The following is a 24,124-nucleotide window of genomic DNA, read 5'->3' as shown; positions in this document are numbered from 1 at the left end:
GGTGGGGGGCAGTGTGTGATTGTGTGTGAGGGTGGACAACAGGGAGTGTAAATGTGACTGTGAGTGTGTGTGTGACTGAACTAATGTGCATTTATGCACAGCTGTGAGTCTGTGGGTGGTTGTGAGTGGCCAGGATTGTGTGTCTGAATTGGTATCTGTGGGTGTGTGCCTTTGTGTGAGAGTATGTGTATGTGGCCAAAGAGGTGTATGTTTGTGGATATTTGCCTATTGTGTGAGGCTGAGTGTTAGAGTATACATGGGTGTTGGTGCATATCAAAGATTCAGTGTGTTTCTGTGATGTGTTGTTGAACGTGACCATGAGAGCGGCAGTGGGTTTGTGATCAGGCCATGTGTGTATAGGGGTGTGTGCATGTGTGGCTGTGTGTGACTTTGAATACTGGAATGTGCACGTGACTGTGTCTACGCATATATGAATTCGTATATTAATATATACATGTATTTATGTATATGTATAGTATATATGTTTATATGAATGTGTGATGAATACGGTGGCGGCTATGTGACAAAATTGCTGAACCTAGACACGCGGTGGGTGGCTGCTTGGCGTGCTTGTGTGTGTGAGATAGAAAGGCTGCACTCGTATACAAAGTGGGTGGCTATGCATGGCTGTATGTGCTATAAGTGACTCCCAAGTGGCCGGGCCTGGGGCATCTCACCGCTTGACCCCTTGGGAACAGAGGGCTGAGATGGTGGTGTCAGTGAGGGGCTGGGCCACCCTGAACAGGTGAACCAGCTTTCTCCCAGCCCCGTGGTGTCATAGGTGGCCGAGGCCAGAGCATTGCTGCTGCTTTCAGCATGTGGCTGGTGGCTGGCAGAGGGATCGGCTCAGCAGTCCAGGTCTTTACCTAGCCCAGGAAAGATTTGCTGCAAGCAGCTGTCTCTAATCATGCCAACCCTGGAGCTGTCACCCTGGTATCTATGGAGCAGCAAAAGCAAACCCTCCCTGGAGTCCACCAGGTCTGCGAACCCTCGGGGACAAGGTCAAAGGCTGCTTTGGACAAAGGACTTGTGGGCAGCCAGACTGGTTCATCTGATGTCCTGGAATCAACTTCCAAGAAGTACACATAATCAGGATTTAGAGTCAACTCCCCTGTCCTTCTGGGACTGGGGAAGGCCCAGGAGGTGTGTGCAGGGGGAGCATGTGCACAACTGTGGTGCAGGTGCTCTGTGTGCCAGTAGGTGGGTTGTACTTGTATATCACCTACTCACACCTTTCACTCTACCTATGGAGGAAGTAACTGTGCCTCCAATACTGCAAAGGGGTGCATTTCTGCCCGTGTTCGTGCCCAGCATGGATCTTGCACCTGCTATTTCCAACCTGCTAAGGGTGTGGGGGCTTCCCCTGCACGCTCGGGGACAGGGACAAAGTTGCACTGACAACACTGTCCTCTCCAATTCCCAGGCACCTTTTTCCAGTTCCCAGGAAGTGGCTGTGGAATTTGCTTCCAAATATAGACTCGGGTGGCCCAGGCTGCTGCAGACAGCCCCTTTGGCCTCCCAGGCTGAATGGCAGAACAGTGATTGCCTTCTAGGAGGCCCAGGCCCACAGGCCTCTGCTTGGAGTTGTCGGTAAAAATAATAATCATAAAAGTGGACAATAAAAGCGGGGGGGGGGCACTGAGCATTAGGTTATGAGCCCAGAAAACCATCTGACCCGAGGTGATGTTTGGGCGGTGGCTGCCCCACCCTCTAAACACACACACACACACACACACACACACACACACACACTCACACACACTGCCTTCCACAATGACACACAGGCTCACACAAACTCCCACCACACATGCACAAGACCCCATGTGCCACAGGCTCACAGCTGTTTTCACATAAGGAGGTCCACAGAAAAAGTGCCTAGGTAACTATTTTCGAAATGCCCCCTCCCAAGGAAGCACATGTAATGACACAGACACACACAACTAACACAACAGCACAGAGACACATAAAGCCCCCCCTCAAATGACTCAGTCCTATAGAAAGACTCCAGGACAATGCCATATTCAGCCACACAGAACCAGACACAAAAGCCCACCTCTCCAGCTGGGCAGCCTGGACCCTCTGGTTTTGTTAGAAAATGGAGTTTGGGAGCATGGGCAGGAACGCTATAGGACTGACCCTTGTCTTTACGATTCAGTCTCCTGGGTCCTGGGCACTCATCAAAACTCACCCACGGGGACCAGGAACCAGGATGCGGGGCTCTTGTGGGAGCTGTTGCTAGTGAGCAGAGCAGGCTGAGAAATCTGGGAGGAACCCCAAACGTTGAGCCTGGTGTCTGCTAGCATGGGGTGGCCTGGGCTGGGGGGTAGCCGAGGATCCTGGAGATGAGGCAGGATCACCCGAGAGTGCCTCGGAGGGGATGCATTCTACGTGGAGGTGGAAAGACTCAGGCACTAAAAGAATGACTCCGAAGCAGGGAGGACACCGGTGGAGGAGGGTGGAGGGAACCGAAGGGAGGGAAGTGAGAGAGTGGGGATCCCTTGCACCTCCCTTTGAGGCGCTGCTCGAGGGGTTTGGATCTCGGAGTCCCCCACTTTCTAAAGAAGTCATTTTCTTCCTAACTTGGCAAGTGTGGCAGCCAGCGCTGCGCCCAGAGCAAACAGGCCGTGGGAAGAGCCTGAAACACCGGGAAGCGAAGGGAGCGCCTGGGGAGGCTGCAGGAGCGGCGCTAGCGGCAGGTCCCTCCGGGTGCGGAGTCTGGAGACCCTATGAGGTCTGGGACTTTCTTGTCACCAATGGGGCCTTGAGGCGGCAGGACTCCTCCGGCCCCAGGGAGAGCCACAGAGCAAAGATAGGAGAAGGGCCGCGCCTGGCGGGTGCTGTCCCGGCCGTAGAACGCAGTGCCTGGGAGGGGAAGGCCTGGAACGGGGAGGCCGGGCGGCCGCGTCCGACTGCGAACTCCACACTTCACCGGGACGCTCTCCGCCGACTGAGCCCGCAGCCGCAGCCGCTCCAGCACGCCGGGGAGCAGCCTCCACGTGTACTCGGGAACTGCTGGGAATCCCTTCAACGCCTTCTACCTGAAGGCGCGGGAGAGTAGGGAAAGGGAAGGAGCATTTCCAGCAAGGGCTGTGCGCATTTCCAGCAGGGGCTGTGTGCATTTGCAGCAGGGGCTGTGTGACTTCGGGCAAGTCCTCACCCTCTCAGAGCCTAATTATTTGTTTCAAAAAAAAATAAATAAAATAAAATGGAGCCGGGCACATCTCTGCCCGGCTCCATCCCACCCACCCATCTTCCTCCCTCAAAGCCAGGGGACAGTGTGTACTGGCCTTGAGGCTATGATGAATGTGGGCCAGGATTTGGGAATAGAACAGTGAGGTTTGGAAAGGAGAACATCAGCATCTTTCCGTCCTCCCTCCCATCTTGGTTAATGCCAGTGAATCTGGGCTGTTTGCCCCCAGGCTCTCTTCTGGGGCCTCAGTGGGAGTGGGGAGAAAAGACTGAGACATCAGAAATGATCTGAGTCTTCACTCTGTGACACAAGGAGCAATTTCCCCCGGTTTTCAACTAAATGTGCTTTTCAATGCTGAAAAAGTGCCCTTTGCACTCCCCCAATCCAACAGACCTCTCCCCGGTTCCCCTTCCTGCCTTGATAGAGGAACCCTGCCTTCAGATAGGTTCGAATCCCACCAGAGTGGGGCGGTGGCCAGAGCGCCAGAAATCTCTTCTGTAAGGTTGAGGAGAATTGAGCTCCCTTCTCATAGAGCAATTCAGAGCTAAATGTGTGAGCAAAACCAGGTTACAATGGCTCTTTCCTGGCCTGCCATAAATGTTAGCTATTATTGCACCTCAAATGCTAACAGATTTGTGAGCCTAAAATACTCACATTGCTCTCTTGGTGGCTGTGTAGACATAAGAAGGACTCTTCTAAAATATTAATGCAAAATGCTGGGGAGAGAAGGAAACAGGAGGCCTTGGGTTAGAAGCGGGAGCCTCTGTAGGCTGCCTGGGCTCTTAGAAGGGAAAGGAATGGGTGGAGGCACCACAGAGCCAGCCAGCAGCTTTGAGGGACATTAGATGTCCTGTCGGAAATAGGGGGAGAGAAGTTAAATTTTGTCTTTCCTGAGCAGTCAGGAGAAAGATGGGGTTGGCAGCAGAATGGGACAAAGCTGAGAGAGGACCCAGAGGAGGAGTTGCTCCCATCCCACCGCCAAAGACCTCTGTCGGCACCTGAGGCCTGGACGCCTTCTCTCTGTCACCCTTTCTCTCCTTGCTGCCTGCATTGCTGCCAAACCCTGCAGGCGCAGTGCCTCCGAAATGGACACAAGAAAATCAGCCTGTATTATCCACTGTCCACCCCAAAATGAAAAGATCCACTTCCCCCTCCCCTCTGATAAACATTCAAGAAGAAAGCAATGCAATCAGAAATATTATTTTAATGTTATTTGTATTACATCCACAATTGAAATTTTTTTCTAAAAAGAAAAGGAGAATAATGTATTCTTTTCACTCCATTAGCCCTTGCAGACATTAATGCCACAGTTTCTAATGCTCAGACTTTTCTCCTTCCATTTAGGAGAAACGGCCCCAGGCAAAGAAAAAGGTTGCCTGGACTGATGTGGGGAGCCTCCTATGCAAATAGGTGTAGTTAACAGATGTGAAGAGATTAAGTGACACCTAAAGTCCCAGGTTCCTGGCTGAGATGTTTGGGCCATGGGTTTCGATTATCAAGATACACCATAGGCTCTACACGATCGGCCCTGGGGTCAGCATTCTGAATTCAAAGATGGGGCTTTTGCTCAAGACCTGAACCCACCTGGTACTAAATCTCAATTTTCTCCCTTGTTTAAAAAAGGGGGCAGTTTTAAAAATCCCTGCTCTGTTGAACCCACTAATGAGGCTCCAGAAAGTCAAGAACGATGGGCAGAAACGCTTTTCAGGCCTCAGACTGCGCAGCCAATTGCACGAATGTCCTCGGGGTACCCCATTGTTGAGGGCATTCAGTGGGACTTCCAGGTTGCCATGGTGACCAGGAAATTCAAGGTCCTTGCGGAAACAATCATCAGGAACTTTTCCACTGGAAACTTCGGTCAGTTGCTCGCCACAGAGAGCCTCTGTCAGTTGTTTCACCCTAGTATGTTTTGGGTGTGATTTGGGAGAGGGAGCAAGGTGTCTGGGGTCCCTGCTTCCGGACCCTTCTGTTAGGATGTCACCAAAGGCCAGAAACCGAGCACCAGGGAGCCACAGAAGACTGGCTGGAGAGGAAGAAAAATTAGAGGTCTCGACCAAGCAATTGTTTCAGTGACAGATCCTTCCAGATTGGGGTTTGGCCTCCCTCATCACCCACACCCCCACCTACCTCCCTTCACCTCCTCAAGGTCATTACTAGAGTTTTCACTCACAGTTCCAGGTGGGGTGGCGGCCTCCACTCCCACCCATGTATACCAGAGCTCTGTAGCTGAGACCTGCAGTGTCCTCTGTCAAGAAAGTCTCTCCCCAAAAGAGAGGCCTGAAGGATGTAGAGATTAGCTGTCCTGATTAAGCTGGTGATTTCAGAGTCTCTTGACAACAGCATTTCAGGTTCTCTTGACCCAGCTAGGCCCAAGTCCGAAAGCCTGGTCAGACCTTAGGAATTTTGTAAAATAATGGCCTGGATGATTTTGGCCATTGCTTGAATATTGCCTGAATTGTTGGTTTGATTTGGAGGACATCAAGATGAGTTTTCATAAAGAGGGTAATTATGATTACAATTGCTATCTCCTTTGTTTTCTTTGCCGCTACAAATTCTGGATTTCTGCAGCATAGACTTGGAGACAGACCCATACTGCTTCTCCTTAAATAAAGTGCTTTATGAAACTTCAGATCGAATTCTCTCCAGTGGGGATGGCTTGCTCTGTGAGGCCTGGCTGTTTGGAAAGAGGCCCGCGGGCAGCCAGAACTGGAGTCGAAGTTTCATCTCTGGTTTTGACTCTGGCCCTTTGAGCGAGCTTAACACGTGTGGATTTAATTTCCCTTTCTTTCTTGCTTCCTTTTCTTTTCCCCCACCCCCACCTTGTGAGGGAACAAGAAAAATAGTCTGCTCTGTCGACAGCACGACACTGTTCCGTTTGCCAAAGAAAATTTGTCTTTCCAGAGTCCCAGAGAGCAGTGGGTTCCTATGTTTCCAACGAGCCCTTCAATTGAGGGAGGAGGTACCCAGACAGGCCCCCCACCTTCACCCCAGACCTAGACATATTAGTTCGAGTCTCTCTCTTGCAGGGTTACAGACCTGGAATGCCGTATGTTTCTTCCCCCTACCCCAAACATTTTGGGAGACCTATCAGTGGGTTTTGACCTGCAGGATGGTTGAAGTTGTTAGGCTCAGTGTGACCCTGGGGGTACTCCATGGTCTCCCAGATGGGACCCTCACCTTTCTAGGCTGGGCACTTCCCAAATTGGAGGAGATAAGAACAGTGGCACCCTTGTGTCCAAGCACCACTTGCTTCCACTTTTCTGCTCTTTGAAGTGTGTAAATTTTTAGCATTGGGATCCTTCTCAGCTGGACCTCGAAATGATATCCCCTCTTCCAGTTGTCATTTCATTACCCTGAACAGGAAAAACAAAAAACAAAAACAAAGAAAAACCCAACCACCACCACCACAACAAAAAACCCTCACCCTCCAAACTTGGAGAGTAAAGAGGATGATTATCATCTAAAGCACACGAAGCAACACTAACATGAATGAGGAGAGCAGCAATAATAATTCTTGGTGGAAATATTAGAGGAGAGTATTGGATACTCAAAAATCACAATAATAACAGCCAGTATTCTTCCCACATACTTCCGGTCAAAAGTGGGGAAACCAGAAACCGAATAAAACATTGGGAAAAGACATACTGTGTTCCTGGAAAAAATATAACAGAGCCAGATTTAACTGGGTGAGAGGGAAAGTGACCCCCTTGAGAAACCAGGGAATGTCTCACCCTCAGACCAACCCTTTCTTTTGCAAATTGAATTGGTCAAAGTTTAGTTTTTTCATCATTTCTATTGTTATAATTCTTATTCATTTTTCCAGCCCCGTCCACACTTCTATTTTTCACCACCCCCACGCCCCCAAGTTGCCACCGGGTCAGGTGGGGACATATCGGGAAATAAATAGAAGGGGATGCATTTTAAAACAAGTTCTCTTTTCAGAGGAAAACAATGGGTAGTGTTGGAAGTGTCTTTCTTAAAAACGGAAGGAGAAAGTGAAGAAAAAAATTATCAACAGCAATGGGTCCCTTTGGTTTTGGTTTTGACTTTTTAAAGAGGAACCTCTGCTGTCCTGTTGCAGTATTAAAATCAGGGCAGGAATTTTGCAAAATGAGAAAAATAAACTTCGGGAGAAAACCCAGCTGGGAGCAGCTTCGGGAAAGCGACAGTTCTCCGAAAGGAGGAAGGGAGGATGCGCGCTGTAGCCGGCTCCGGAGTTTACTGCCCGAACGATTAGGGAAAAGAACGAGGATTCTCAAATCTAGTTGCGATCTCTCGTCTCTCCTTTATTCTGTTCGTGGTGCGGGCTTCGGAGCCTCTGGGAAAGCCAGTCTGTGAAGCTGGACTTGCAGAATCCTTTGAATGCCGGTCCAGGTGGCTGCAGGGCCCGCGGTCCGGGATGCCAGAGAAAGGAACGACACGGAAAAGACGCTACGCTCGGAGTTTCGCCTTTTCCTTGAAGCCCTGGCGGGGCCTAGGCCTCGGTTTCCGGCCCACCTCGGCTCAGAAGTCAAGTAGGAACTCATCTCGTCGAACTAGGGTTTGGGAGAAGGATTTCGGGTTGCGTTCTTGGCATCTGGGAGCAAACATCAGCCTTGGATTTGGGGACATATCGTTATTAACAACTTGGGAAACGAAAGCGAAGCTCGGGGCAGCCACTGCAGCCTGGCTGAGAGAAAGGACGCGGGTTGTGCTCTCTGGAAGAAAGGGGTCTGCTGCCCAGCTGGCCTGGGAGCTTGCGGCCGGCGCTGGAAGCTGCCCGCTCTCCCCTCGAGGCCTGACCTTGGCTCCCGCCGCAGCTCTGCCGGCCGACTGCCTCCCTGCACATTTTGCTGCCGTTCCAGTCCTGACAGGACCGGGCCTGGAGCCAGGCCATGCTTCGGAAAGCCCTGGGGGTTGGGGACGCGCAAAACCCAGAATCGAACCCCGAAGCTGGGGGCAAGCCCAGATTCAGACGTCCAGCTCCCTCGGGACCCCTTGTCGGAGAACTTACCCTTCCGGAAGGCCCGACGCTCTCCGGCTCTGTGCTGGGCCGGCCTAGCTCTTCTCTCGGCGCCACCAGGGGCGTCTACGCGGTACGTTTTGCAACTCAACCTAGTGGGTTTCCAGCGGTGCGCAAAAGTTTGCGCGCATCCACCTCTGCGCTGCCTAGAAATTGTGCCCATTGATCAGACTAAAAATAATAGTCGTCGTGATTACAAAACAAAATAGAGTGCCTCGTGCCTCGGCGGGCCCTTGTGCAATAATTATTCTCTACAGAAATCATCTCTCTCCACTCCCACCCCTACTCTACCACCCACTCGCACCCCGCCCCTGCAGGGCCACTCTGGGACGAATTGCATTCTTGGACCTTTCTCTCAGCAAGGCACATTAGGGAGAACTCCCTCTGTCTCGTGTCCCCTCCACGACAACCCAGTAATTATTTCTATGCAAGTCTGCAAGAGGGCACTGAGTTATCGCATCCCAAGCCTAACCAGCTAGAGCGGCGCCTCGATATTCATTTGCCAAGAGCTCCTCCGCGGGGGATTTTAAAAAAAATAATAATAAGGATCCCATGCCTTATGCAAGAGACCTCAGTCCCCCGGAACAACTCGATTTCCTTCCAATAGAGGTCTGAGGTGGACTCCCACCTTCCTTCGTGAAGAGTTCCCTCCTCTCCCCCTTCCTAAGAAAGTCGATCTTGGCTCTATTTGTGTCTTATGTTCATCACCCTCATTTCTCCGGAGAAAGCCAGGTTGGTTTATGTCTTTATTTATTCCCGGGGCCGAGACGTCCGGGACTTGTGGCTGCGCAGACCCGGCACTGATAGGCGAAGACGGAGAGAAATTAACCTCCCGCCGCTGCCCCCCAGCCAAACGTGACAGCGCGCGGGCCGGTTGCGTGACTCGTGACGTCTCCAAGTCCTATAGGTGCAGCGGCTGGTGAGATAGTCGCTATCGCCTGGTTGCCTCTTTATTTTACTGGGGTATGCCTGGTAATAAACAGTAATATTTAATTTGTCGGAGACCACAAACCAACTTTGAGCTGGGAGGTTCGTGCTCTTCTTGATAGACGTTGGAAGAAGACCTGGCCTAAAGAGGTCTCTTCTGGTGGTCCTTTTCAAAGTCTTCACCTGAGCCCTCCTCTCCAGCGAGGCGCACTCCTGGCTTTTGCGCCACAAAGAAGAGGTGGGATAGTTGGAGGTGAGTTTCGCCCTGGAGGACTAAAGGGGGAAATAGGTTTCTCTTTGCACTTGGCCATCCTTGGCTTTTCACCCCGTCTTGGTCTTGCTGAATCTTCTCTTGCTGTGCTGCTACTTTTCATGAACGAAATAAGAATGTCTTCGTGTGTCACCTGGCGAGAATGGATTCTCTCGAAAGGTTTGAAAATCCCTATTTTGCTTGGTGGCCCAGACCATCTGTGCTCAATGAACTAGGCAAATCTGGCTGGGCTATTACCTGGGAGAGTCCAGATTTTTCCTCTCTGGAGGGGCCTGAAGATTATTTATGGGAATTAATTTTATCCCCAAATATCTGAGAACTTAAAGGGATTGGGAAGGTCTTTCTGGATTTCCCTTTCCCTCTACCGGAGATGTAGCGGTTCAGCCTCCTTCCGATGCCATGTTTGTTTTTTTGTGTCTTTGGCCTAGGGTCACCTTGTTAGCAAGCCCAAAGGCCTCCAAGCTGACTTGGATGGTGAGGGTGTTTTCACAAATAAATAAATCGCCTGGGCAAAGATCTGTTTGCAAACAAACCTGGAAGGAGGAGTGAGCACTATAGCTAAGGAGGGCTGGCTTTCTCCCTGGTTGCCCCACATTTAGGGTTGGAGATTCTCCACTTTGGCATTTTGCAGCAATGGCCTGGCCTGGGATTTTAGCAGGGCAGTCACAGAGGGTTACACAGCTGCTGATCTCGGGGCATTTCTCCTCCCTCCATCCCTTTCTCCAGACCTTGACTTGCAGGCCCAAGTCTCTTATCAGAACCCTAGAAAAATCAGTATGATGGGGGTACAGGAGGTAAGGATGGGAAACAGAACAGGACTCCTGACATTTACTCCAAGCACCAATATTCGGTGTCCCAATCTGGGTCTGCTCAGACTGAGACCTACTGACTGTGTTTATGCTTTTATTGACCTCTTCAACTCACCCTAAAAAAAAAAAAAATACATTTCAGAGAGGGGAAGGGCAAAGAGAGGAGACCAGTGGAGATGAAAACCCTAGCCAGTCCCCAGTGACTGTTTGATTATTTTAATAAAACTGGGCACTGCCTTGTGTACACCTGGAGCAGGGGAGGTCTGGTGGCCCCACTGGGTGGGGGGCGGGGGCCCGCAGCGATTTCTTAGCATCTTTGATCTCGGCCCCCGTCCCAATGCACCTTCACCCTGCCTTCACCCTAGAGTCGTTGAGAGTAGGGGTGATGAGTAGGGGGTGGAGGGGAGATGTCAGGAAGGCGAGCGCCGGCCAGGCGGGGTCAGGCAGCTCTCCTTCTCGAGGTCAGCGTTGGAGAGAATGTCTGCAAGGCTGCGGAGGCCCGCGGTGTGTTTGTGTGTGTGCGTCCAGACTCGGTTCTCTGCACCGCCAGCGTCACTGAGATTACTTCCCGGTTAGAAGCCGACCGCGTTTGAAATGATTTGTGCAGGAGTTTTTGCAACCACCGCTTGCTCAGAGAAGCAGAGATGGATGGAGGTTGGGAAAAGGGTAGAGAGGAGGGAGTTATTGCAGGTCTGGGTTGAGAGTCGTATTGTGATTTGAGTGTTCGGGAAATCTAGTGGAAAAGTTGGGGGGGTGGGGTGGGGAAGGGAGGACGGGAGGGTGGGAGGGAGAGAGAAGGGGGAGGGCGACAGAGTGCAGTGGGAGCTAGTTGGATAGGCGATTTCAGTACTTTGTGAGCATCGAGGCAACCCAACGTCACTGTGCTCAGCTGAGTTGACTTGTATTTCAGAGAGAGAGAGAGAGAGAGAGATTGACTCTTACCTCGAATTCGGGAACTTTAATCCTGAAAGCTGCGCTCAGAAAGGACTTCGACCATTCACTGGGCTCCAAGCTTTCCCTCCCTGGGGCTGTAAAGGAGGAGCGGGGCACTGAGATTATATGGTTGCCGGTGCTCTTGGAGGCTATTTTGTGTTCTTTGGCGCTTGCCAACTGGGAAGTATTTAGGGAGAGCAAGCGCACAGCGGAGGAGGTGTGTGTTGGAGGTGGGCAGTCGCCGCGGAGGCTCCAGCGGTAGGTGCGCCCTAGTAGGCAGCAGTAGCCGCTATTCTGAGTAAGCAGTAAACCCCGCATAAACCCCGGAGCCACCATGCCTGCTCCCCCGCCTCGCCGCCGGCTTCCCTGCTAGGAGCAGCAGAGGATGTGGTGAATGCACCGGCTTCACCGAACGAGGTAACCGTCCCGGCAGATGGCCCGGGAGGCTCAGGAGGGAGCTCGCCGGCCGAGTCGGCTGGGGCGGCGGGAATGGCGGATTCCAGCCCGGCTTTGCATTCTGCAGAGCGCAGCTTGCAGAGATTTTGCGCGGCTCGGAGCTCCCCGGCGAATGGAGTCCGGGAGGCCGCCGCGGCTGGCGGAGCGGCATTGAGGTTTGCAGAAGCACGGCCTGGTTCTGTCAAACCACATCTTGTTCGCCTCCGCCAGCCCGGAGCTCCCTGGGACCCTGGCGAGGGCGCGGGGTAGGATTCTCCCCGCGGCCGGCAGTGAATGGGAGCGCGTGTGGGGGCGCCAGCCCTGCTTTCTTTTGTTGTGAGTGGGCTGCGGGGCTCCAGTCGCCGCCTCCCTGAAGCCCCGAGAACGAGGCGAAGAAAGCTGCTTGCAAGTCAGGCCTCAGAAGCTGTCCTCCACGGCCCCATTTCTAGATCTCTGGCCGCTGCAGATCAGGGTGGGATCTGGCCCCTTGCTTAAGCAGCTGCTAAGGTTTTGGGGGACCATCGCTTGTGCCCGCTTCCCAAAGCCTTTCCGTTCTAGGGGGAATTCCTACTTGAGTATAGAAGAGATTGGAAGGAGATCAGAGAGCAGGAGACAGGCTCATCGGGCTTGAACAGCTCTGCGGCAGTTATTTTGTGTGTTCTAACCTCATACGCCTGCAAACCCGGGCCGTTCTATGCATTGCGGGGACCCGGGCCGCAGATTCAATGTCTCCAGCCTAGGACTTATCCGAGAATGATTTTGTCCTCGCCAGTCCGGAGCCTGAGCCTGCAGTTTTAGCAAGCCAGGCCTGGCTGAAGTTCAGAGAAACCCCTTTCGGCCTGGTCACTCCACAAAATGCCCGCCATCCCTCGCCCGGCATCAGAGCGCTGGTGGCGGGCACCCAGTGATGAGCCTCCCTTGGAACCGCTGCACGGTGGCTTTCTTCATCCAGTCTTCTGTTTGGCTACTTTTTATCTTTTAACGAATCTTGCTTAAGGTTGGGGTAAAGAAAAGGACTTTTAATTTTAAAGGACTTTTAATGTTAAGGCCTGTAACTGATAAAAGATGTATATGAATTCTCTTTTGAACCTAGTCTCAATCTGTACAACATTCCCCTTCTGTGTTTTTGTTTTTGCAAGAGGCGGGTTATTTCAGACATTTTTGCCTGCTGCAGAAAACGATGCCTCTTGTGAGGTTTAATAAAAAGAGTTTCGACGGCATCTTGTAATTTGGCGAAGAAAGAAATTCTCTAAAGGACACTGGGTTTTTGTTTTGTTTTGTTTTTGGTTCCTACCTAGTGGCTTCCAAAAATACCCACGCCTTATCTTTATTGGCTCTTCCAGAAGTCCAGACAAATTTGACGGGCAGCTTGCTTATCACGGAGCGCCTGCGCAGGGGAGATGCGGGCCTCGCCTCCTCCGGGTCTGACGCGAGTCTTTTGCAAGAGATTGCGCCTGCTCATAAAGTAATAGTAATACTACCAGGAATACTAGTAATAGTAATAATTCTAGGGTCTTCTGCAGTCACCTTCAGCTGGGAACGGAGGTGCTGGTAGCTGGAAACTGGGGGCCAAACTGCTCCCTCCTGTCACTAAAATTGTGCTCTCCAACCTTTCTCTCGTTCTCTCTCTCTCCTCCCCACCCCCATCTCCCCCTGCTTCTTGTCCTCAGAGCAGAACCTTGCGCGGGCACAGGGCCCCGGGCGCACCATGGCCGACGCAGACGAGGGCTTTGGCCTGGCGCACACGCCTCTGGAGCCTGACGCAAAAGACCTGCCCTGCGATTCGAAACCCGAGAGCGCGCTCGGGGCCCCCAGCAAGTCCCCGTCGTCCCCGCAGGCCGCCTTCACCCAGCAGGTAAGGAGACCTCGAGCTTCGGGTCCCTTTGCAGAGATCAAAGTCAGAGTCTGGCTTCCCTGCTCGGCTCCTCTTGCGGGGACAGAACAAAAACAAAATAAAAAAAAAAACCCAAAACGAACCCAACGACTATAATCATCCCTTTTCCTTTTTATTCCCACTCAATTCCACCTTTCTCTGCCCTGTCTCCCCAAATACTAGCGTATTGCCATCTACTTTATTGTGACGGTTATCTTTACGGCCAAAGGATTTTTGAAATCTATTTAAATTGTTCGAGAAATCTCAATTATCCGGCTGTTTGGGGTCATCTAACATGGCCTAGATAATTCCTTTCCCTCTGCACTATGTGTAGAATCGGCCCCCAGCATCTTAATAAGGGCCAGGTCAGCGGCCGATTCAGGCCGGCATGAGCGATGGCTTGACCCCTTTTCTGATCTTCCGTAGCCTTCGCCTCCTCCTGCCTCCTCCTGCCTCCTCCGCGCCTCCGCCTAGACCCGCGCGCCGCACCATTTGTCTTGCGGTCGGGGCCTGGCTGGCTGGCGCGCCATCACCGGCCGCTGGGAGCGCACAGGTCTTTGCCCGGAGGGCACCGGGAGCCTCGGGTTCGCCAGGCTACAACCTGGGCCCAGGCAGAGGGAGGAGCCTCACCTTGCGCTCTGCGCCCAAAACCCGGGACGCACTGGGCACTCAAGTCGGCCCCTCAGTAGATCCCGGTGATTTTTAAATAAGGTGTCACATGGGGTGAAACGGGGTGACGACCAGAAGAGACACTTGCACATGGCTAAAACCCTGCCTTGGGATTTCGATCCCTTCCTGGCTTTCCCCGGCTTCTCTCTTTGGCCTTTAAGTTTCAGGAAAACGTGTGTATATTTGTAGAGAAGCAGAGAGCGTGAACACAGTTTAGGAAACTTACAGATTTTTTTTTCTTTTAAGGAAAAGCAACCCCACTTTTTAGACTGTTGTAAATTATTCCAAAATGAAGAGTTTGTGTGTGTGTGTATGTGTGTGTGTACATATGTATGTATGTGTATATATATATATTTGCATCGGTTCTGTAAATTTAGTTTTAGCTGAAAGCCAAAATGTTAAATGGCATCAGGCGTGTCCTATAATCAAAATAGCTGGATGTGAATGGAACTACTTGTAGGGAGAGCCTGGAAGATTTGTTAATACAGATATTTAGGATTAATTATCCTTCTGGACTGTAAGAACATATGATAATACAAACATTTTTAGGTTTCAAAATTCATGTATGTTCAGGTTTGCACTCACCATGGCCGAGAATAAGCAAGTATTTGCACATCTGTATGTTTGATGTGTGGGCATCTGAGTGTCTACATGAGAATATTCTGAGTGGTTTTCTAGATTAGGTTTCTAGTTTTTCTAGATTAGGTTTTTTTGGTCTGTTTTTGTTTGTTTGTTTGTTTGTTTGTCCCCCCCCCACCCCATATCTCAGGTGAAGTGGATTGAAATTGGCTCTGGGTTTTTTTTTTGGTTTGTTTGTTTGGTTGGTTTTTGCTTATTCCAGTCCTCCTCAGTGACATTCCGGAGCACCCTGATGGTGGGTGATCATTCCATAGCCTTGTGCTGGTGGCATTAGAAGGAGACAATACAGCACTGTGGGTTCAAGTCGTTGTTGCAAACCTCAGGGATTCAGCCTACATAGGGATTCCTGGGCAGAGGCTGTTGGGTGCTCCAGATAATTCTGCAGTGGGCTGAGGCCACTTTTTACCCTCTGAGACCACAGGCTCCAGCGGGAAGGAGGAGCAGTCTCCGTGTTTTGGGGGAGTTTGGGGAAGAAATGCCCACTACTGCCAGGGCTTGTCAGTGTGACTTTTTTCTCCTTCTTGCAGGGCATGGAGGGAATCAAAGTGTTTCTCCATGAAAGAGAACTGTGGCTGAAATTCCACGAAGTGGGCACGGAAATGATCATAACCAAGGCTGGAAGGTGAGATGGTTAGTTGTGTAGAGAGAGGGACGCGAGGAGAAATTGTGGGAGAGGTGAAGAAGAAAAAGTGGCTTCGAAGAGAAGAGGGAAGGAAAGGGGCAAAAGGAGAGGGAACACAGAGAAAGAAGAGAAAGGAGAGGAGAGGAGAGGAGAGAGAGAGAGACAGAAAGAGAGAGAGAAAGATAGATCCTGGTTAAAGAGGCACAGGGAGATTCCTCCATTGATCTCTCCTAGGATGGAGGAAATACTCCAGAAGTTCAAGCCCAGAAACTGGGCATTTCTCCCACCTCACATATAGAAAGAATAAAGAGCTTGGGAGGCCGTGGTATCTGGATTCGTAATGAGGGAAAGAGAGAAGAGGGAAAGGAAAAAACAGAAAACAGAGACCCAGAGAAGACAGAGTCTAGAAGGTCTTTGGGTTTCAGGGATCTTAGACTTTATCTTTACTCCCACCCTCATTCCCACCCTCCCTGACCTTGGAGTGGCTCCAGGGTCCCACCCGATTGTCAAACTCTGAATCGTTGAATGTATTCGCTACCTCTTTCATTGTTTATAGAAAGCAGGCGAAGCCTTTGAAACTGAACCGGGGCTCGGCCGGGCTCTATATACAGACACCGATAAACAAGGCAGCTTCGCCAAGACACTCGCCCCGGAGTTCCCCTTAAAAGCTCGCAGAGTTTTAGCTAGAAACGCTAGACTTCTGGGGGAGGAGGAAGGAGAGTGGTGCAGCTCTGTATGTTAGTGTGAGTGTGTGAGCGTGTGCACGCGCGCGCCCAGGCCTGGGGACGTCCTGACCACATCCCTACCCGTGCTGGACGGGTCTTCCGCGTCCCGCAAAGCAAAAAAGCCAGAGGATGCCCCGAGCAGGCGTGTGGAGCAGGCGACCTGTAGGCCCAAGCCACCGACTGTGTGAAAGGGGAGGGTGGAGCCGCCTTTCCAGACGCCCCCCGCCCCCGTTCTCCAGCCGAAGCCTCCCTCAATAAACTGACAACAGTGACATTTATTATTATTTAAAATTAAACAAAGTCTGCTCCCCGCTCGGCCCAAGGCCTGAGTGAACTAGGAGGCGCGTTCTGTTTATATCAACGAACTGCAGTCCTCTTCCTATTCCCCCAGGAAGGAAAGACACATCCGAGTCCCTCTTTCCCCCCGAGCCTGAGCCGTGAGGATTTAACTATAAAAGGCCTGCGAAGTCCTCTGCGCCTCTGCCTCCGGGCGCGCTCGCTCAGGCTGATAAACACTGAGAGGCTTTGGCTCCGAGGCTCGGAGGGAGAGGCCTCCATTCGACCCTTCCCGCCATCGCTGAGTGAGCCGAGATCGGCCAACTTGTCTTTTCGCCCCGGGCCAGCCTTGAGAATCTTCGCTTTCTGGGGCATGCTCCTCAGAAGGTGGAGGGAAATTTGGAGTGCGCCAGGGCGCAGAAAGGCAGCAGAGACGGCACAGCTCCGGGCCATCGGCTTGATAACGACTGGATCTTAGTTCAGGCCTCAGCTTTTTCTGAAACCAGATCTGGAAGGGTCTGGAATTTCTTTGCTGAAGGCCAAGGAATTTCGACTCTCCAAGGAAGAGTGCCAGGCGCCTTGGAGAAGTTGTGGGGGCATTCAGGAATAAACTCCTGCTACAGACCCATGTCAGAGGTCATTAACCGAGTTATACTGGGAACCGCGGCTTTCCCCCTCCTCCAGGGGCAGAGGGCCAAAGCCAGGTCGGGAAGCCTGTGCGCACCCACGCGTGTGCATCTCTGGGGCGCACACACCTTGGGTACACGTGACACCTTAGCACCGCGAGGATCGGCGGAAGCACCTGGTTAGACAGATCCTCTAGGATCAGCGCCTAGCTTTGTACCTAATAAGCCTCCTCTCCCCACAAATATTAATAGTAGGTGTCTGGCTCTGAAAAGGGCGGCTAGCAAGAGTTGAAATGGAGGTCCCTTTGAAGCATCTTCAAAACCCGTTCTCTAGAGGCGCATGCGTCCTGGTTTGTTTTCAGCTTAGGATACCTACAGTTGCCCTCCTGCTGTTACCTCCTCCCTTCGCCTTTCTCCTCCCTAAAACTTCAAGGGAAACCCGGCATGGATCTTGCGGAGAGCGGAACGGGGCTAGTTTCCGCTTCCACGTTTCTCCAGGAATTGCTTTTTCCCTTAAAATGGATGGAGGCTGCCTTAAAATACCGGCATTAATTCCCGCCCCCCTCTCTCCCTCCGTCCCTCTCTCTTAGGCGGATGTTTCCCAGTTACAAAGTGAAGGTGACGGGCCTTAATCCCAAAACGAAGTACATTCTTCTCATGGACATTGTACCTGCCGACGATCACAGATACAAATTCGCAGATAATAAATGGTAGGCACTGGGGTGGCAGGTGGAGCGGGGAGAGAGAAAAGTGGAACCTTCTCCCGAAAAGTTGAAAAGTTGAATCAGTGAACTTTTTTTTTTTTTTTAGTTCCTACTGTGTGCTAAAGGCGTCTGTTCGCCTATCCCATTGCTTTTTACTAACCATTCTCAGACGAAGAAACTACAACAATTAGCTCCGGTTTTCCAGATGAGAAAACGGAGGCTCAGAGGAAGTGAGGTGCCTGTGTCTATCGCTGCAGCCACAGGTTGTGGATTTTTACAAAGCGTATTGTTACCAAGTGCTGGAGGTATTTCTGGGGGCATAAAACCATTTACAGTTATTTTTTATGAGTTACCTGCTTTGAACATGCATTTTTATGAAATTGCAAAATCGGCTCGTGGTATTCTAGTTAAGCAGTTAGGAGAGGCCCATTTCTTGGGTAGAATTGTTCCCATGGCTGCCAGCAGTGCAGGGGCCTGACGATGAAACCCCTGTTGAAAGCCCTCAAGGAATTTTCAAGGCTTTTTGCACGTCCAGACCTCCAGAACCCACCACTTGTTTGTGGGATCCCACTTGTTGTGGGATGTAAGAAGAAAGGGCTGGGCCAGGGGCTTGCCTGGACGCAGGCACAAAGTATTCTGGGGCAGCTGGGATTGCAGATACCTAAGGGAGACGGGAGAGCCTCCAGATTATTCCCAGCTACTACTCAACAACCCTCACCTGGTGCGTGAACTGAATGAAGCACGCTTCGGTGCAGTGCGCTACCTCCAGACTCTGAGCCAGGCCTGTAGTACACCTCTCCTTCGTCTAGGTCTGTGACGGGCAAAGCTGAGCCCGCCATGCCCGGCCGCCTCTACGTGCACCCAGACTCCCCCGCCACCGGGGCTCATTGGATGAGGCAGCTCGTCTCCTTCCAGAAACTCAAGCTCACCAACAACCACCTGGACCCATTTGGGCATGTGAGTACCGTGGCCTGGATTCCCCGCCTTGTCTCCCTCTTGTCCTCTTTCCCTTCTCACTGGGTTTCTCTCGCTTCTTGGCTGTGTGTGCCTACATTTCTCCTTTTCTTTCCTCCATTTTCCCCCATTTCGTCGCTTTCTGCCTCTACCTTCTTGATCTGGACTTCCTTCCTCTTCCTTTTCCTCCCCTCCGTCTCAATTCTTCTTTCATTCCTTTCTCTTCTTTCACCTTCTCACTCACTTTCCCTTTGCTTTCTTTTTCTTCCTACTACTTCATCCTCTGTCTCCACTACTCTCCTACACAGATATCTGCCCCTCTGCAGTCCTCCCTGTGATCCACACTCCCCAGATCTGGGTCTGTCGTTCCTTGGTGGCTGGAGATACGGCCCCCGGCTCACCTGGTCTGGGGCTACATCCTTGCCGCTAGGGCCCAACCCCTCCCCCTTTGCCTAGGGATGAAGGAATGATTGAAGCTGCTCATTCCAGGCCTGGAAAGTCTGTGAATTCGATCTGTGGTTAGGAGTGGAGGGCTGTGTTTCAGTCTTGCAGAAAATACGGACCCCCTAGCCCAGTGGATACCCAGTATAGACTGAACAGAGGCTGGACCGCAATGAAAGCCATATACCTTCCCTCCCCACTTCCCAGCCTGCCTTAATTTTGGTATGTTCCAGGGGAGAGGGAGAGCCCAGCTCACCTGCCCCCTCTTTTCCAGATGGGAAAACTGCCCCCTCTTTTCCAGAGGAGAACTATGGTGCCAGTGCCACTTTTTAGCTTGATACTCCTGGGGAGATCTGTTTTTTCCAACAACCAGCTTTCTCCCTTTCCACACTGGGCCCAGAGCAGGCGAACGTAAACCAGGGTCCTAAACTTGGAGTCTGGATTGGACCCAAGAGAGGGGACTGGTGAATTTCCTGAAACTGAATGCAGGGTATTGAATGTGCAGCTTGCCCACCACCCAAAAGAATGTGTAGGTTTTAGTGGATTCTTAGTAGGGTCATCACCCCTCTTCCCCAAAGAAAAACAAAACACAAAACACTGATTTTTGAAAAAATGTCCCCAAATCTCATCGTAGAAGATAATCAAGAACAGAACACGGATTCTGTATTCACGTTTAGAACTTTTAGCTGGATGATTCTGCCATACAAGTGGGTACATTCGTCTTAGGGCATTTGATTCTCACGGCAGCCTAGGGGGAGGACGGAGAAGCATAGCTTTTGCACAGGAGAGTCCAGGGGACGGGGGTAACTTGCCAAGGTCCTACAGCTTGTATTTGGGAGCAGAGATTTGCGGCTAGGTCTCTCTAATTACAAAAGGAGTTCCCTGTCCTGGAAGGTTGTAGCTTCAAAGAGGAGCAACAGATAGGCCCATGGTCGCCGATTTCAGGGAAAGGAAGGGGCTGGGAGGGAATGAATTTGGTCAAGGGGGCGGGGAGGATGGTTTATGAAGGTCCAAACGAGAAATCTGCTCCTTTGAGGCCTTGGGGCTGAAGCACTGAAGTCCCCAGGATCTGGGATGGGAAGAGGATCTCAGGGGTCCCCACTGATGGGTAAATGCAGCTCTCAGCAGGTGGGTGGAGAGGAAAAAGAATCACTCTCTGTGCAGCCTGCTTGGAGGGCTCGGAAGGCATTCCCAGGCAAATGCAGAGCCACTCTGTTAAACCCAGGTGTTTTGCCCACGAGTCCTTCTTGCTGGGCTTCCCAGGAGGTGCTCTGTAAATTCAGCTTGCGTAGGCATTGGCTGACCCGCCCTGGCTGTGTATCTGCCAGTCCCCAGCAGATGCCTTATCAGCACCAGGGGAAACCGGGACCATTTCTAAAGGTTCCACATGCATCTGTGGGCTGGCTCCTTCTGGAGGATGGGACCCTTAGGTAGGGTCCTGCGTGGTAAGGCCTTGACGCTGGGAAGTGGGACGGTTTCCCAGGCTCATTTCAGCTCCTAGCTTTTTCTCTGCTCCTCTGGAGTGCCTTTGGGGTCTCTCCAGGGCGGATGCCTGCGGAAGGTGCAAAACTCCACCACCAAATTCCTGGCATCCCTGCCAGCTTCAGGACCTTCCCTGCGGGGGAGAGGGGCTCGGAGCTGCTCAGAACTGCCTAGAAGCCAGGCATTCCCACCCCAAACTCCGGACTTTTAATTCAGAGCCGGCCTAATGAAATTAGGAGCCATTAGATCGCCCTCTCGCTGATGTCTCCACACTGTCCCCAGCCGTCAAAGCAATTTGGCTAAGCCGGGCCGATGGCCCCGCCGGCCGGGGACTGTGGCGGCCAGCGGGGCCCCGCTGCGTCTCTCTGTCGCCACGCCGCCCCGGTCGGCGTCGCTATCGGCCGGGGAGGCGGCCGGGCTACGGCGGCCGGAGATTAGAGCCGCGCGGCCCGGGGTCGGGCAGCCGCGGGGCCGGCGAGTTCCTCGTCCCTCCCCCGCCCCCGGCCGCGGTTCCCCTCCCCCAACTACCTCCACCCGCTCCAGGTCGGGCTCCGGGGTTGGTCCAAGAATCTTGCCCCAGGGTCGTCAATGCAAATAATCAAAGTCACTGAGACAACCTCCTCAGCTCCCGGGAAAAAGCAGGCCAGACTTTCAGGCTGTTAAACGCGGCGATTCGCACGTTCCGTGGGGATGTATCAGAGCGTTTTGGTAAATGCTAGCGTCATCAGAACAACAAACCCAATTTTATTGGTGAGGATGCTCATCTGTGACTAGCCCTGGCTCCAGCAAGAACGTGCAGCCTGGAAGTCCTCCTCCTCCTCCTCTTCCTAATGATAATGGTGGTTGTAAAAATAACAGCACAACTACAGCAGTTAGGACCCCTCTTGTCCCTGGGAGCACCCCTAAATATGGGGAAGATAGGAAGTAGAAAGAGAATATTCCGGAAAAAGCAGATGTAGCCGTTCTGTCTGGGGCCAAGCGTGGAGATAATTCTGGTTGTGGATCCTGAAACGTGATAAAGCTGGAGAAAGGGAGTTTCCAAGGCAACCAGCCCCTTCTTTGAGGGGTGTGGGGGGTGCTTCCTCCCCATACCTTATGAGCCGACATCCTTGGAGGGCAGATCACCCGCAACCCCCAAATATCTTTTCACGAACTCTGCTTTGCTTGTTCTCCAAACAAAGGCCCCAGATTTGAGGTCTGATCACCCACCCTAAGCCTCAGAAAAATGCTGTGCAGCGAACTGGTGATTTTTTAAATTTATTTCAGTTTTCCAAACACTTGGTATCTTCTCTTGCATCCCTTAGAGATTTGGGGAGTGGGGGTTATTTTTATGTTTGTTATTTGTTTGTCCCGGTGCCCCCATACCGCCTGTCAATCCAAAAGTGCCATTCAGGCTTCCCTCCAGACGCGGATTCCTCGATCCAGACTTGCTCAGCTCCCGTTGGGGGTGGGAAGTACCCTATGCAGGGAGTTAATTTATTAAGCAAACTTTATTAAGAATTCTGATTTACTGCTCTGTATGCCTTGGGCAGATTCCTGGAATATTACCCTGGCTTTTTCGGTTGGAAATTGTTATTTTTGAAATGTTTCTTTTTAATGAAATCCCTGGCCCCTTTTCAAAACAGAAGAAAAATATCTATTTTTCGAGAGCCGATATAACAAGGCGAATTTAGAGGGCGGGGAGCAGGGTTTTATCTGGAGACAAAGGGAGTTTTGATTTTCTTACAATCTCATTTTCTTTATTATTTTTAGATTATTCTAAATTCCATGCACAAATACCAGCCTAGATTACACATCGTGAAAGCGGATGAAAATAATGGATTTGGCTCAAAAAATACAGCGTTCTGCACTCACGTCTTTCCTGAGACTGCGTTTATAGCAGTGACTTCCTACCAGAACCACAAGGTAAGCCTGAAGCCCAGGAACCAGTGCCTGGGGCTGTCTGCTCTTTTGCATGACTCTGCAAGGGTTTCCTGCTGGAACTTTGCTTCTCTGAATGGCAGCAGTCACCAACCTCGACCCCAGGGTGCTGGGGTGGGGACAAAGCTGCAGCCTAAGGGTTTCAGCTGTTTTTACTACATCCACGGGCCGGGCATGACAGTCACAACCACACATATGCACCCACACCAGTTAGAAACAAACTTATCAAACCATAGAAGGGCCACACACTCAAATGCCACGAGAAGGCATCCCACTATCTTATGAAATGTCTAGTGGGAAGAAATGTTGCTTAATGGCTCTGGTGCTGCCATTTCATTTCTGGGGCAACCGTTTCTGCTGGGGTCAGTTTTCTCCTGTCTGCCTTTTTAATTTTTTTCACTCCGAGACAGGGTCTCACTCTGTCACCCAGGCTGGAGTGCAGTGGCACAATCATGGCTCACTGCAGCCTTGCCTCAGCCTCTGGAGTAGCTGGGACTATAGGCACACACCATCATTATGCCCAGCCAATTTTTAACTTTTGTTTTTTGTAAAGACGGGGTCTCGCTATGTTGCCAGGACTGGTCTTGAACTCCTGGCCTCAAGCGATCCTCCCACATTGGTCTTCCAAAGTGTTGGTATTACAGGCATGAGCCACTGCACCCAATTTTGCCAACCAACTGGCAACAGAGCAAGTGGCAAAGTTGCTGGGATCCTTAGGATTGGACTTTCCTGATGCTTCCCTGATTGTTTCAGAAATCACTGACTCCAGACCACATTCTTGAGCAAGGTTTGCCTTGTTAAAATGAAAATAGAGCAACCTGAGCCACCAGCAGCTTGGGATAACACTCCCAAGCTGGACTTAGACAAGAGCCTGCGGAACCACAGCTTGGTGAGGGGAGGCACACCTGCATTGCTTGGGAGAAGGTGGCTGCAGTTTGGTGTAGGGGTGGGATGCTGCTGGATGGATTGTGTGAAAGTCAGACCCCATGAGGTTCAAAATCCAGGCGCTGGTTTCGGCATTTCAAAGCTTGACAATGACTTTGGAGCAGGCTGCCTATAGCGGCAGGTTGGAGGGTGGGGGAGGATCTTCTCTTTTTCCTCAGGAGAAAGCTTGTCTCGACTTGTCAGGATTCACCTCTCTTCCTTAGATACCCGAGTGCATGTGGATTTGTTTTATTGTGGGTGGCAGGAGGGATTTAATGTTTCCTAAGCCTTGGTATGAAAAGTTCTAGAATCTGGAGAGGCGAGCAATAGGTGCTGGGGGAGGGCCCCCTGCCCTTGTGTGGTTGTAGACTGTTAGGAGTATTAAGCAGTGATTTGGGCTTAGAAGGCTGTGGAAGGGCAAGGTGGGAGGGGGGTCCATAGGGGATCTGTGAGGGCAGGTCACCTAGATGGATGTGGAGATGGTGTGCCCCTCCCTTTTCTTAGCTACTGTCCCCACCAGCAAGGCTGGGGTGGAGGGGGAACTGCAGGAGCTGCGGACTGGACAGGAGAGGCCGGAGAAGGGTGAGAGGAAGGCTTAGCACCCCAGATCCTCCCGTCACCCCTCAAAGGTCATTCCAGTGCAGGCTGGCTTGGCAGAGAATACCCCAACTGAGGCCGGGACTGTTCCAAAATGCTGTGGGT

General features: G+C 51.7%; 2 protein-coding genes across 10 annotated transcripts in view; one reads left to right on the top strand and one right to left on the bottom strand.

Moving 5' to 3' along the window:
• Window positions 1-4,374: 4,374 nt before the first annotated feature.
• On the bottom strand, window positions 4,375-8,434 carry LOC129010662 (uncharacterized). Of its 8 annotated transcripts, none has more exons than XR_010122709.1 (4): window positions 8,184-8,434; window positions 6,368-6,543; window positions 5,361-5,467; window positions 4,375-5,213 (listed from the first exon to the last, which is right to left on the bottom strand). XR_010122709.1 is itself a non-coding variant. In XM_063646756.1 (2 exons), the coding sequence occupies exons 1-2, from the start codon at window positions 8,353-8,355 to the stop codon at window positions 7,694-7,696; spliced, it is 558 nt and encodes a 185-aa protein (XP_063502826.1). In that variant the 5' UTR covers window positions 8,356-8,410; the 3' UTR covers window positions 4,375-7,693. The 8 variants fall into 8 exon arrangements, 2 of the variants coding, with proteins under 2 accessions (XP_063502826.1, XP_063502825.1); XR_010122705.1 differs by having other exon boundaries at window positions 6,368-7,725; window positions 8,184-8,349; XR_010122706.1 differs by having other exon boundaries at window positions 6,368-8,079; window positions 8,184-8,338.
• Window positions 7,298-24,124, top strand: part of TBX5 (T-box transcription factor 5) — a 55,717-nt gene continuing 38,890 nt past the window's right edge. Inside the window, exons 1-6 of one of the 2 annotated variants that reach the window (XM_063646754.1) lie at window positions 7,298-9,372; window positions 13,238-13,422; window positions 15,276-15,370; window positions 17,588-17,707; window positions 18,511-18,658; window positions 22,331-22,483. In XM_063646754.1, the coding sequence (XP_063502824.1) occupies window positions 13,276-13,422; window positions 15,276-15,370; window positions 17,588-17,707; window positions 18,511-18,658; window positions 22,331-22,483 (663 nt within the window). In that variant the 5' untranslated portion in view covers window positions 7,298-9,372; window positions 13,238-13,275. Of the gene's footprint in view, window positions 9,373-10,725; window positions 11,550-13,237; window positions 13,423-15,275; window positions 15,371-17,587; window positions 17,708-18,510; window positions 18,659-22,330; window positions 22,484-24,124 lie in introns of those variants that run through there. The other variant, XM_054445181.2, reaches the window with a different exon arrangement.

This window comes from Pongo pygmaeus, chromosome 10 (assembly GCF_028885625.2).
Source record: "Pongo pygmaeus isolate AG05252 chromosome 10, NHGRI_mPonPyg2-v2.0_pri, whole genome shotgun sequence".
Lineage (NCBI taxonomy): Eukaryota > Metazoa > Chordata > Mammalia > Primates > Hominidae > Pongo > Pongo pygmaeus.
This window is presented reverse-complemented; position numbering and strand designations above follow the sequence as displayed.